The sequence below is a fragment of the Coffea arabica genome, chromosome 6c (assembly GCF_036785885.1).
Source record: "Coffea arabica cultivar ET-39 chromosome 6c, Coffea Arabica ET-39 HiFi, whole genome shotgun sequence".
NCBI lineage: Eukaryota > Viridiplantae > Streptophyta > Magnoliopsida > Gentianales > Rubiaceae > Coffea > Coffea arabica.
The window spans coordinates 2,686,108-2,699,763 of record NC_092320.1 but is presented as its reverse complement, the minus strand read 5'-3'; the positions used below and the strand labels follow the sequence as shown (position 1 = coordinate 2,699,763).

The window sequence follows — 13,656 nt, the reverse complement described above, 5'->3', positions numbered from 1 at the left end:
CCTAAGACCCATGAAAACTGGAGTCTATCATTCTTCCCACCATATTATCTCTTATAAATACCCTTCCATCCACAGGAAAGGTATAGACACTCACTCTCACTTATGTAAATACTAGAGATACCAAAATCCTTGCTTTTAGTTTGCAATTAAGTATTCGAGCTGACTTGATCGTCGGAGTGGGACCGGAGAATAAAGCCTCGTACTGTGTCCTTTGTGCATATTTGATAGGTGAATCCCTTCGGTTCAGATCAGTCGGAATTTACCTCTTCAGGCTCGAGTATTAAAAGCTATGAATTAAATCGGCTTTAATGAAAAGAAGGTTTATTGATCAAATTTGCCATCTGCCTAATTATTTTTCCGACAGTTCGAGTAAACTAACCCATTGAAAATCAAAATGGACACGGAAAATGTGACGCACGGGACAATCATTCTGAGAGTGACAGCATGTACTTTCCATATGCTCTATAATTACGAAGAATTTTCTAAAACACTGGAGTCGTGACTTGAATGACGACTAGTTGAATGTTTAATCAACTAGAATATTTCTTTAACAAAAAGGTTTATTTTTAATGGGTGTCAAACATTCTTTCACATATATAAATTTCATCTAATTTTTATGGTATATATATATACATATTAATAACTATTATTCTTTCGTAGATTTATATATTTTCTTTAATTTTATCTTTCTAAAAATTGAATACCTAATTGTTAATAGATGTCGAGGAAATATTTGTTGGACAGATCTTATAAAAAAAAAAAAGAAAAAATTAATATTTAACAGAAAAAATAATAAAAACAGTAGGCTAGAAAAAAAGTGACCCCACCACGTGGCAAGTGAGTAGGCTGGATTCTTTTTTTTTCAAAATAATTAAAAAGTGGCCGAAATTGGATGAAAGACTGGACAGAGTTTTTTTTAAGAAGCAAAAGATGGGACAGAGTTAGACCATACACAGAACTACGAGTACCAGAGTATCATCACTTCAGTACGTAAATTGACACAGAAGCGCAAGGGCGACGCCTGTTCTTCCAGAAACTTCCCGAGTAAACTCGTGGCTCCAAATGGAATGGACTGTGCTGTGGCAACCCTTCCAATGGCTTTGGCGTTAACACGTGTCCCATGGTGACCCCTCCGAACCTACGTGGCACAACAGTTTACTAGCTAGTGATACGCCCACCTCCCCAGCCCCAATCGCCATGTTTTTATTAAGTTCAAAATTCTACTACTGCCAAATGAAGTGCTAAAACTAAGCGAGAGTTGGATGCTTATTAATGGCGGTATTTAAAAAGAGCGGGTGGAAGCCTAGTTTCCATTGGCTTCTGGAACCAAAAATCAAATGCTAGCTACGGATGTGAGATACTAGTAAATTTTAAGATCATACTCGGACAGTAGTAGATTGCAAATTACTACTATCGGATCAGATCTCAGTCGCCAGTCGCCGGCGCCGGCGCCGGCGTATTTTAAGTTTTCTGTATTGGATTTTTTTTTTTTTGGTTTTTTAAATTAAGCAGCAGCAGTTCTTTGTAAATTTGAGGATAAAGTACTGAAGCCATGAGTGGAGTTGGAGGTAGAGGTGTGGAGGAAGACAAGATGGAGAGTGAAGAGGAAATCACCGAGAACAAAAGCAAGAGGAAGTCGCCGGTGGTGTTAATGTGGGGGTATCTTCCCGGAGCTTCGCAGCAGCGCATGCCGCTGCTTTCTCCAACGCCGATACAGTTTCCTGACTCCAGAGATTCCTGGAAGGACGTTTGTGCAGGTGGCTGTGGTTTCGCCCTCGCCATCTCAGGTATCCATTGCCTCTTAGTAACATTCTGGCTGGCACTGCCACTTCCACCACCAAGTAACAACCTTAATCGACCAATTTTATGAAAGAAATTTAGGAGCAGAGAACGTATTTTTATACTAGGCTTTGTCATAGATTTGAACTTATTTTTTCATGCGAACATTTTTCTAGATTGAGCTAGGAGAAGTACTATTCGTATGCATTACGCTCATTCTTTCTTATAACTAAGAATTCCGGCAAAGAGAAGAACGAGTATATTTATTCTTCTTCACGCCGCGTGGTTTTCTGGTTCAATTACTCTGTTTCTATCTTATGATTACGTAACTGGGGAAAACAAATGCATAGATGATAAACGTGTAGTTCGTTGAATAATTGTTAAAATTGATTACGTTGGTGGTAGTTTGATTTTCTTTTCTTTTCTTTATTTATTTTTTTTTTTTTTGAAGTACTACGGTCACTTACTAGTTTAAAGTTGAATTCAAATTTCAATTTCTTGTTTTATTCTCAATACCGAAATATTGAAGTAGAGCCGGGGTAACTTGTGCATGTTATTCAATGCTCTCTGTGCTCATTCGCTCGGCAGAATGCAGAATTTATGTAGTGTAGCTTAAACTCATGTTTTGAGCATTAAGAAGCTGCTTCCTCCTCCTATTGAAAAGGAGTTTCTGTAAACTGTGAGCTGAGTTTAGAAGTATGAATGCAGCTAAATTACATATTAGGATTTAAGGCCACTGAGAGAGGCTTTGGCTGCTGAAGTTTTGCGGAAAACCTTTCATGCTATTAATGCTTTCGCTTCTCTACTTGTGTATTTCTCTGTCTAACTTAACCATTTTTGTTATTAGGCTCGGGAAAACTCATTACTTGGGGATCAACTGATGATCAAGGCCAAAGCTATCTGACGTCAGGCAAGCATGGGGTAGTGCAGCAAACCTGAACTATTCAAATAAAATTGTGTATCTCTCCTTGTTAATTTTGCATTTTCTCCGTCCAATTATTCAGGAGACTCCGGAGGAGTTTTCACTTCCAACTGAGGCTCCCGTCCTGAAGGCTGCTGCTGGTTGGGCACATTGTGTTTCAATTACAGGTACTGGTCAATAATAGTGTCCTGAAAATTCATTCCACCACCTGCTCCTCAAATTGTAGATTCTGCTGAATTTGGTAAGCAGAAACTGAGTAATGTTTGTCTTAGTTTTTTCGCATGCTTAACGCTATTTTGTCTTCATCTACTAAAGAGACTGGCTTGACATGTAGTAATGTTTGTCTTAGTTTTTTCGCATGCTTAACGCTATTTGTTTGGATAGAGAATTATTAGTTAAAATTTATTTGCTTACATCATCATTACAATTTCCAACACACATTTTTATCTTCCCAATTATCTTTTTATCTCACATACATCACATCACAAAAAGTGCTACAGTAAAAATATCTCAAATAATTTACAATCCAAACAGTATTAGATACTGAAATAATTTACAATCCAAACAGTATTAGATACTGAGATTGCAATTTTTGACAATCCTTCCACCTACACTCTTCTTTTAAGAGAAAAATAAATGTGCATCTCGACTTAAGAGCTACTTGAATTTACCTTCAGATAATTGCAATGTGTACACCTGGGGTTGGAAGGAGTGTGTTCCATCTGGGATGATCACCCGTAATTTCTCTGCTGGGGAAAGCGATGAAGATGATGCGTTTGAGAAACAAAATTCGGTAGCGAGTGAGCAAGGTAATGCATTCAATTTTTAGGTTGTACATCAATACTTTCAAAATAAAGCACTCCATATCCTTATATTGTCAGAGATCGGTGAATAGAGATTAATTTATTGAGTTTGATTTTTGTAGTGAGCCCACGATCTCCAAGCTCAAAATCAACTTTTAGCTTGGAGTCTCATTTAGAAAATAAAAGACCTGGAGAGGAAAGCACAAAGCGAAGGAGAATTTCACCTGCTAAACAAGAATTTGAAAGTTCAATAGCCAATGATGAACCACTGTCGGCCCCACCTTGTCGTGTAGCTTTGGATCCAGGGGTGAAGATTACAGCTGTTGCTGCTGGTGGCCGTCATACCTTGGCACTATCAGGTAAATTGAAGTGCAGCTTGTGCAGTGCAACTACTATAAGCATGACTTCCCAGGAGTAGTTGCTTCTGTATAGTTATTTCATATAGTTTTGTAGGTTGTAGAAGTACGAAGCTATGGAAGATCTTTAATGTAAAGCAAGACCTGATGCATCATATTTTTACCGGATTTAGATATGGGACAGGTATGGGGTTGGGGCTATGGTGGAGAAGGACAGCTAGGTTTGGGCTCTCGGATAAAATTGGTGGCTTCACCTCACCTTATACCTTGCATTGAGCCTTATTTAAATGGAAAAGACAGTCCTTCAATGATGCCTCAAGGAGGTATAACTTCAGCAGCTCATGTTCAAAAAGTTTTTGGAAGCTACATAAGGGACATTGCTTGTGGAGGTCGGCATAGTGCAGTAATTACAGGTGAGCGATGAACACAATTATGTCTGTAGTTATTATACAGCCTAACATTAGCTTACATTTGCTGCTTACAAGTTTTGAGGTTCGAGTACCTTAATTCTTATTCTTTTGATTTAATTTTACTAGTTCTTCCGCCATGAGATGGATAGTACTCTTTATTCATTTGACTTAATTCAAATGCTTTTCTTAGCATTCTATAAAGTTTCTCGAGTCGTAGATGATTCACTTTAGCAGAGGTTTATCGTAATGGAGATTTTCATCTAAAATTGGTTGTTCTTGTGCTGATATGATGTCTCCTCATTTTCAGATGCTGGTGTGCTGCTTACTTTTGGCTGGGGACTATATGGGCAGGTATTAGATGCTTAATTTTGCTCAGTAAGAGCTAGGGATCCATAGCATTCTCTGCATTTGGTAGTCTGTGTACTTCTATGATAGCTGATCAATTTCCACTGCTCTGGAATAATTGTCCTCACTGTAAAAATCTTCTTATGCAGTGTGGACAAGGCAATACTAATGATGTTCTGAGACCAACTGCTGTCGCATCTCTGTCAGGAACTTGTATTGAAGCATTAGCAGCTGGACTGTGGCATACAGTGTGTGTATCTGCTGACGGTCGTGTGCATGTTTTTGGTGGAAACCAATTTGGACAGTTGGGGCTGGGTACCATTACTGATCAGGCTGAGGTAAGTGACCTGTTGCAAGCTTCTCTCAGGTTCTGTTGGAGCCATGTGGTGGAACAACTGAGTTTGTTTGGATAGGAATTTATTTGGATAATTTATTTGAGATAATTACTGTAGCACTTTTTGTGATGTGATGTATGTGAGAGAAAAGATGATTGATAAGATAAAAATATGATTGAAATTTGTGACTTTTACTTCATCCCAATTGCTACAAACTTTTATATTGGAAATGTTGAAAGTGCATGGAATATGTAGTCAAGGATAGCTATTGCAATCTTAAGAACTGTTCCGAAAAGAAACGAGCTTGTTCATATTACAGGTCTTTGGTTACTTTTCTTTTTAATTTAGTGGTAATTCCAGTAGTCTCAATGCAGATTTCTTGTGTCACAGACTCTGCCCAGGCTTTTGGATGCTCCAATTCTCGAGCACAAAAGGGCCAAAATGGTTTCTTGCGGAGCTCGACATAGTGCCATACTGACAGGTATGGCTACATATCTGGTGATTATACCTGTTCTATTTCATTGCTTAAACAAAATTGTATTGATTCGTGCAATAGGTGGAATATCAAAATGGACTTATTAGTTGTGAACTATATCCATAATGCTCAGCTTGAGTCACTTAGGGAATGTTCTCAATTAATTTTTTTGCGCTTTTAGCTTCTTACTAAGAAAATTAGTTATATTATGTTGTTAATTGCTTTTTCTTTCGGCTTTTGAATTCTGACTTTGCCTTTTCAAACATAAGCTTTCTACAACCATAATCAGTTGAGGAGAAACCTAAATATATCCATGCTCATATGTAAATAGTCTGTGTAGGAAGTTAGAAACGGAGACGTGAACATTTGGGCATTGCACTGGCATTTTTACTTTTAATCATAACAACAGGCACATTTACATAGTTTAAGCAATTCTTGATGTCGTTCTTCTTTGACCATGTCACAGAGAACAGTAAGGTATATAGCTGGGGCTGGAATAAGTATGGTCAGGTATTATTGATCTCGGGGCACAATTCAATCTATTTCTTGCGCGTTGAGTGCAACTCTTCAAACCTTCTTTTTTGCCTTCCTAATAACCGCAGCTAGGCTTGGGCGACGCCATCGACAGGAATTCCCCTTGTGAGGTTCCCATAGAAGGTTTCCTGCCACAAGAGTTAGCTTGCGGTTGGTGGCACACGCTATCACTAGCCAAAGCTTTGAGCTAAGAGGCTCCAGCAGGTTATGAAAGGAGACAATTTTGTTAGGGCAGTATCTTCAACGTTGGACAGTTAAAATCACCAGTGTTTTTGGCTCTCCTTTGCGTGTTTTTCTATTGCCTTCATGAGGCAAAGAGAAATATCGCTCCTTTGCGCTTTTTTCTATTACCTTCCCAAGATTAACAGAAATATTTCTCAAAATCGTAATGTTAAAAATAGAAGCCCCTCTGAATTGCATATGTATTTTGCCATTTTCATCTTTTGGTACAAAAGTAACGATCTTGATTTACCTTTTTAAGTTTTTTTTTTGTGTTGAAATTGATACTGATAACAATAAAAATAAACATATAAATAAAGCGAGAGAGGAACGCAGCAGTCTAGAGCCTGCAGTATTTGGGTTACATTTTATTTCCACGCCATAAAACAACATGCATGACCTTGCTTTGATAAACTTGAAAGAAAGATAGCTAGAGATGATTTTCTCACCCAGTCGAATATTTTATATCTTGCTGGAAATTTGGGTACGGTTTTGCTGCAAGAGCTGCATCAAAGGCCAGAAAATATCTAGCCGGTGGAAGCTCTCTGAGGCCTGCATTCAGATACATTCACTCCGTCATGGCTCTAGGAGAAAAACAGAGGGATATGCTTGTAAGGTGGGTAATCCGTACCTCGACAATGAAGTGAGCCCAGGCACTTTCATCGGGCCGCTTTTCCATGGCACCCTTCAAGATAGTCAATTCCAAACGATGAATAACATCAGCAATTTCTAGAAAGCGGCCGTGGTCATTGCAGAGCATCTGTTTCGGGTTTTGTAGTTAGGAAGGGCCAGAAGCAACATGCACATAAGGATATTTTCAGAGGGAAATACGTCCTTGATGAGTCTTATTGCAAAGGCAGAAAGAAAAAAAAAAGGCAGAAAATCCCCGCAGCGCACATACCTCTATAAGCATGTGCCCTGGGCATTCGAGATCTTTCACAATTATAGGGCAAGTTTGTTGCTCATTTTCAAATTCCAGAGCCCAACTTGCCCCATCTTGTGTGTTGCTCTCAACTTTGGGTAATTTTATATCCTTCTGATTCCATGCCTATGCAAAGAAAATTTCAAGAAGATCTTAAGAGTACAAATACGCTTAATATTCTCCTAATTTCAAGAATAGAGAGCTAAGCAGACTCAAAGAGGAACATACTGGAAATCAACTGAAAAATGGCTGAACTACTTTAATTGATTTGCCAAGGTAATCAAAACAGCTGGGAAGAACTGAGTTAAATATTCAGTTATTTTCAGTTCTTTTTTCATTATTATTTAGTTATTTCTGCGTAGAGGAGAAGGGTGGATGCTCAAATTGAATGTTCTAATGAGATTTAAGTCAAACATGACTACTACCTATTTGTTGTGCTATGAAACTCTAATAATAGATGCACGGGTTGCAACCCAAGTTGATGGAGAGATCTTTAGTTTCATGCAACAATACGGTCTAATTCCTAGAACTACTTCATGTTTCCATCTTCTGCCGAATGGTCATATTAACAAATACAATATTAATGACTGTCTCAGAACAAAGATTAGCTGACAGGTCTAAGTTTAAGGTTGTAGCCAAAAACAATTGTGTCACTGTGAAAATAATTGTTTATCAGATAAATGAAGTCATGATTGGAGCAATAATCATACGTATTACCTACAGAGTGAAAACTTCGGTTCTAGTGTAAGCACTCAATAGATGGCATAGAAAATCCAGCACGTTTCTTTCCCCACCCCTTCCCCCCCACCAACCCCAAATTAAACACCTAAAGACAGATTGTCTCATATACATACCTGGCTAAACCCTTGATAAAAATTCTAGCAAAATGGATACCACCCAACACTAAAAGTCTTGGTAACAGAAAGCCCAAAAACAAAAGAGTTCCACAAGATTGCGATGGAATTTACCTTCTTCACAACGTGCTTCCCTATTTTATCTGCCTGATCAGTTACGTGAGCCAAGAATTGCATGTGCTTAATGGTCCTATCCAGAAGACCATCAATGCTACACTGCATTAGTAAAGGAAGTGCAAATTGTTAACTGAGAGCAAGAAAATATGAATCAAGAAGTGAAATGAAAGGCATTGAACATTACACAAAGCTTCTCACTCACTTTTGTTCCATTTGGGACAAGTTCACGCAACTCTTTGATCCGATCTTGAATCAGCTGCCTATCTCTTGGTCTAGGTTTCTGATTCTCACCAGATCGTGCTCTCTGTTTGTTTGCATCAGTAAACTTTGAGCCTTTTGTGGAGCGGATGGGAACATTCCCATTTTTCTTAGGTCGTTCTTCAAGCAATGCATTTATCATGCACCCAAATGAAGATGCTGAAGATGACACTTTCAGTGCAGAATTCTTGTCCCTACTGAATGCTGAGGTCACACAACTCAATTTAACCTGATTGTCTTCTGTCAAGGCACCTTGTTCCACCTGTCTAGAACCTAATCTCATGAAGGATGACATAATTGATTCTCCAGAACATGATTCCCTATTAGATGAATTATCACCTGAGATGCTATTCGTCTTAGGAATAACGGCATGCATGAGATGCTCTGTCTTGTTTAGATAGCTTGTGCCATATTTGCAAGCTGAAGGGGCATCGATGTTGATAATATCTTCTTTGAAAATAGAGCTTGCAGCTGCACTATCATCTGACAAATTCAGATCCCTATGGTTCAGTAGGATTTGACCAAGTGCTTTGTGCAGTTCACAGTCGGAGGGAAATTTCAAATTTTGGCTTCCACTTCCATAGCTTTCATTCTGACAATCATTCACCCCGAATGAAGATTCCACTATACCATTATTTGAGTAAGATTGCATAATCTTATCAACAGGGTTACCCAGATTGCTTGTACTGTAGCCGCTAAAGTTAGATAAGCATGCTAATTCTTCATCAAGACAAGAAGATCCAAAGAGATTCTTTACCAACTCTAATTCACTATTTTCCCATATTTCATGGTTGAACGGCTCTGCAACATCAATTAGATTGACCGAGTCCATGTTAATTTTACTTTTGGTTTCCTTGCCAATTATTTTTGCCATATCTTCACTGAAGATCTGATGTGAATCTTGGAACATGGACATGAGTTGATTTGTAGCTGTCATGTGCTGGCCTTCCATACCAAAATTGCCCAAAACCTTATGATCTTCATCAATCTCAAAGATGCCCATGCAAGATTCACCTAAATTCTCCATGTAACTAGACATCAGATCTGTTGGTTGAACTGGAGAAATTCTAACCGCCCTAAAAGGTGAAAAGCATGCTGCAAGTTGTTGACCACAAAATTTGTTTTTCACACGGACCACCAGTCCTGCATCTTCTTGTACCTGATAGTGTAAAGCCAAAGCCACTTGGATGGTAACAATGAGCAAGATAAGTAAAAATACTCAAGCTTAAAATACATAACATGTAAACCATTTTCTTCAGCTGCGCAAATAGTACACATATATCATGCAATATATAGAGTATTCTGCTTAGCTTCCTCTGCATCATATGATACAGAAGCAAAAAATTTTGCCCACCCGGAAAAGGAACATAAATTGGAATAGCGCCAATATTTTGCAAATGATCAAGCATATGACGTACCACATCCAGTGACCCAAGTTGTAATACTCCATGTGGAATTAAAGGCACTAGCAACATAGTCTGCACAAGCATCGTCATAAGAGTAGATGTTAGAAATAAATGGCACCAAACTTGATTAATACAGGAACATGGAATTAAAGTAATCAAAATGATCCTCTTCTTTAAGCATTTTCATTAAAGAATCACCTTTACACCTGCAACAAATTGATGAAGCAACTCCTCCGGATACTGTAAATGGCACAAATCAGTACACTTTTTCCCTCAATGCTTAAAAGGAAGAAAACCATGCAGCACTTACCTCTGAAACCACATTAGAGCTCAATCCACCAGCCATAAAGTTATCAACAAAAATCCAGCTTGGGCACTCTGTATATGCCGCTTCACCTACAAGCCTGATTGAATATTACATTATGAATCCATTAGTTGGAAGCAAAAATTGACTCGCATCATGCATATAATAAAGCTTATATGCTAAGCAGAGCCACTCATTTCCAGCGTCTAGCATGCAAGCAGGTGGCCAATTGAAGGGAATGTAAACCACACTGGAGCATCCCAATAAATGTAAAGTTATATTGTATTTCCAGCAATATCAATGACAAGTTGGACTTTATGATTGGCCATTCCTTGGCAAAACAAAGTTCTCCAGAGCTGCCTAATTCGCAGTGAGGTTCTGGTTCTCTTCAATTGTAGTAGCATAATCCCATAAGCACCATTGATGATAAAAATTCATTATATAACAGTTTTGGTGGAATTACATATAGAGAACTATGAAGTTAGATGTTTATGGAGGTATGCATATCCCTTGAAGATTGAATTTAACATATATTACCAACTAACAAGAGCATATAAGCAGAATTGACGAAGTTAAAATAGGTAATGACACTTAAAAAGTACAAGAGTTTACCCCTTTCCGACTACATAATAAGTATTTGACATTTCAGCCATTGCAACTGCAATTGGACAGTCACTTAAACTTCCATTTTGTGTACCAGATGCACAAGCTGAGGTTAACCTCTCATATGAGCTGTTCAAAGAAAAAGAACTCATCATGCCTTCCATGGGATCCATTGGTCTTGAAAAGTCAAATAGTCCTTCATCCCATACCAGAAGCCTAAAGAATTGGAGAACAATTATCAAGAACAAGCTGGTAACACTTTTGTAGACATACTACTGGAAACAACGGAAGCAAGATATGACATGAGAAGTGAGGTCCATTTCCCATATGCAAGATTTGAAAAGCTAGGGCTCTAAAATGATAAGATCCAAATAAGCTTCCTACTATCTGATTCCTACTGATGTTCTTTATTCAGATTTCAGGTGTTATGCACAGGATCGATGACTTTAACATACATTGCATATCACATATCATAATCAATCTTCTAATACTGAAGAAATTTAATAACCATATATTGCAAAACTGCTTCAGGCGCATTGCAAGATTTAGATAAATTTTACAAGATGCAGGACCACAAAAGCTGAAGCAAAGAGCATTTGGAGATGAATGTATAATACAATTTAGTTCCTTTCTCATAACATGTAGTATATCAGCTGTTAATCCAAAAAATCCTGAAGACGAGCTATTACAAAAGATAAAATTAGATAGAAAGATCTGCTACAACAAGAAGCCATACATTCTACAAAACCAAGGATAACGAGTCTAGAATCGTGTCATCTAAATTTCAAGTTAAAATTCCTGTTCAATTGTTGTAAACGATTCACATAATTAGAAAAGTCTAATTATTTATGTATGAATTTCCTATCAAAAGTCAAAATACAATTATGTAGAATTAGCACTTGCAGGTGCTTGAAAGGGTTGAAGAATTAGCTTACATTTCATTTTGATGCTCCTGAAACTTCCAAAAAACCGCATAGTCCCAGGGAGAATTGCAGCAAAGACTCTGCAGGAACTGCCTCAAAGAAGGTGACCCCATTTATTTATCTTACCTTTCCAGGAAATAAAAACCACTATTGCAATAATAAGCGCCAAATAATCACTAAAAACCCTCACTAACTGCCCCGATAGGATCCTCGTCCTGCCTGTACAATCCATAGACCAGCTCTTCGTTTCATTGGAGGCTCCATTGAAGTCAATAACAAAATGTCCATATCTTGAGAACCTTCTTTTGACAAGCACGTGCTAAAGCCGATAAAACTGGTGTCAAAAGCCAGTGAAAATGAGGAAATTAATGAGGAAGCACTTTATGGACTTTTTCATGTAAATTCTCCATTATAACAGAATGGAAGACTATTGTGCAAAATTCTCAGAGCCGAGGGCAATAGAATTGAATAGAGATGCCTCAAATCCAACCATAAGGCTGATGATCAATAACCTGCTAATGTAGGACAGACAAGAAAAGGAACACCTGTAACCAAGAAACCATCTGGTTTCAGTATCAGTCAGGGAAGTGCAAAATTCCACAAAATCTGATACTACTTATTGATCTCATTTTTTCTCTGTCTTTAACTAAAGTTTGACTAGAAGCATTACATAGACAAGGAATATAGAAACTGATGTTCTGTAATTCTTTGTTTCTCACCCTCCCCCCGATCATCAAAAAGGATTCAAAAACGGAAAAGAAATCTTACAAGATTATAAATCCGCAGTCTAAATGCAGGGATCGACATGCACTACAACATCTCATGAGAAATTCATAAACTATTTTTGAATTTCTTGTTAATAGCCTAATGAAACAATTAGTATAATTTTGCTATTCTAGATCAGAGTCTTGATCTAGCCCTCACTTTCTGGTTTAACTATTAACAACTTTCTCGGCAGCTAAACACATTTTTTTTTTCAAAACAATAAGTGAACTACCTAAAATACCGGACTCCACCTTTGGGACATCATTTGCACGAGAATTTCACCAACGGTTTTCGAATTTCTTCCTTAAGTTAACTGATTTTAATTTTCTAAATCAGAGACTCGTCCACTTCTTACTTCTAATACAACTTTAAGCAAACATCGTCGCAACAAAGCGCAAGCAATAAAACTGTCAATCAACTTCCAAATATGAAATAATTTCAAGAGTTAACAAAAGCAAATGTTGCTAATGAACTACTAGAAGAAATATCATCACGCCAAAACGCGGAAAAAAAAAAAGAAGAAGAATGCCACATATGTTAGAGATCGTAAACCATTAAATGACGCCAATATTCACGAGGAAAAGAACAAAAGGAAAAACGCAAATATGCATTGACAATTTAAAACACTGGGCGTTTTTTGAGCATATAAGACTACCTAGAGGATTGGGGAATTGTAAAGTTCAAACTCGTTTGCCTCCATCTATCGGTTTTGAAATTTTCGCGCAATCGCCGCCGCCACCGGCGAGAACTGCTAGGTCTGTAGCAAACTGCAAATTGCAAGTTAATAAAACCAGCAGAGAGGGAGAGAACGAGAACGAGGCGCCTGATTGGGTCTCCAAAGCTTTTGAGTTTCCAGAGAGGAAGCACGCTTTCGTGGGGCTCGGAGAGCAAGTACGCAAATATATAAAATACCGCTGAGTACTGATGACGGATGAGTAGAAACTAGAAACGACAAATGGATGGGGAGAGCTGGGCGCCTTGGGTTTCTCTAGTGGTGTAAGGCAAGTGTTATCAGTGGGGCCCCATATAGTGACTTTGGCTGTATTTTGGCTTTTTCGGATTCCAAATTTGTCCCAGAGTCGGATTTAATGATTCCTCGGGTGGAGTGGGTTTCCGGACCCACCCTTTGCCTTAGGTGGGTCACCGGTTGTACAAATGAATCCCAGTTGGCCCAGTCTGATGAATCCCAATTGGCACGTGCATTTCAGTTCCTTGTCTTTCACCTGTCTTCTGAGTCCTACTAATTACTAATTGCTGACGCTTATATACTATGCCTGAAAATATTAGTCCTTGTTTTGATTGCATTTTTTTGAATTTTTTATAAAA

General features: G+C 38.1%; 2 protein-coding genes across 10 annotated transcripts; one reads left to right on the top strand and one right to left on the bottom strand.

Moving 5' to 3' along the window:
* The first annotated feature begins 972 nt into the window (after positions 1-972).
* Positions 973-6,430, top strand: LOC113692655 (ultraviolet-B receptor UVR8-like). Of its 5 annotated transcripts, none has more exons than XR_011815636.1 (11): positions 973-1,787; positions 2,627-2,700; positions 2,784-2,868; positions 3,379-3,510; positions 3,627-3,863; positions 4,034-4,273; positions 4,578-4,621; positions 4,765-4,953; positions 5,325-5,448; positions 5,892-5,935; positions 6,028-6,138. XR_011815636.1 is itself a non-coding variant. In XM_072051958.1 (11 exons), the coding sequence occupies exons 1-11, from the start codon at positions 1,553-1,555 to the stop codon at positions 6,148-6,150; spliced, it is 1,494 nt and encodes a 497-aa protein (XP_071908059.1). In that variant the 5' UTR covers positions 975-1,552; the 3' UTR covers positions 6,151-6,430. The 5 variants fall into 5 exon arrangements, 3 of the variants coding, with proteins under 3 accessions (XP_071908059.1, XP_071908061.1, XP_071908060.1); XR_011815635.1 differs by having other exon boundaries at positions 974-1,787; positions 5,325-5,431; XM_072051958.1 differs by having other exon boundaries at positions 975-1,787; positions 5,341-5,431; positions 6,028-6,430.
* Positions 6,431-6,519: 89 nt separating this feature from the next.
* On the bottom strand, positions 6,520-11,831 carry LOC113692653 (transcription factor LHW-like). 5 transcript variants are annotated; one of them, XM_027211122.2, is made up of 10 exons: positions 11,578-11,831; positions 10,652-10,858; positions 10,046-10,139; positions 9,934-9,975; positions 9,748-9,807; positions 8,274-9,488; positions 8,069-8,170; positions 7,080-7,226; positions 6,810-6,938; positions 6,520-6,730 (listed from the first exon to the last, which is right to left on the bottom strand). In XM_027211122.2, the coding sequence occupies exons 1-10, from the start codon at positions 11,676-11,678 to the stop codon at positions 6,641-6,643; spliced, it is 2,187 nt and encodes a 728-aa protein (XP_027066923.2). In that variant the 5' UTR covers positions 11,679-11,831; the 3' UTR covers positions 6,520-6,640. The 5 variants fall into 5 exon arrangements, with proteins under 5 accessions (XP_027066923.2, XP_071908055.1, XP_071908056.1 ...); XM_072051954.1 differs by having other exon boundaries at positions 6,810-6,863; XM_072051955.1 differs by having other exon boundaries at positions 10,652-10,771; positions 11,578-11,822.
* Positions 11,832-13,656: the final 1,825 nt, after the last annotated feature.

Bases quoted from the DNA above. Each gene is read 5' to 3' on its own strand.
- LOC113692655 (XM_072051958.1), top strand. From the start codon at position 1,553: ATGAGTGGAGTTGGAGGTAGAGGTGTGGAGGAAGACAAGATGGAGAGT. The intron at 2,701-2,783 runs GTAGTGCAGCAA...CCAATTATTCAG, and splicing joins TGACGTCAGGCAAGCATGGG to GAGACTCCGGAGGAGTTTTC. The intron at 3,864-4,033 runs GTAAATTGAAGT...TACCGGATTTAG, and splicing joins TCATACCTTGGCACTATCAG to ATATGGGACAGGTATGGGGT.
- LOC113692653 (XM_027211122.2), bottom strand. From the start codon at position 11,678: ATGGGGTCACCTTCTTTGAGGCAGTTCCTGCAGAGTCTTTGCTGCAAT. The intron at 6,939-7,079 runs GTATGTGCGCTG...AACCCGAAACAG, and splicing joins CAGGGCACATGCTTATAGAG to ATGCTCTGCAATGACCACGG. The intron at 6,731-6,809 runs GTACGGATTACC...ATCTGAATGCAG, and splicing joins GGGCTCACTTCATTGTCGAG to GCCTCAGAGAGCTTCCACCG.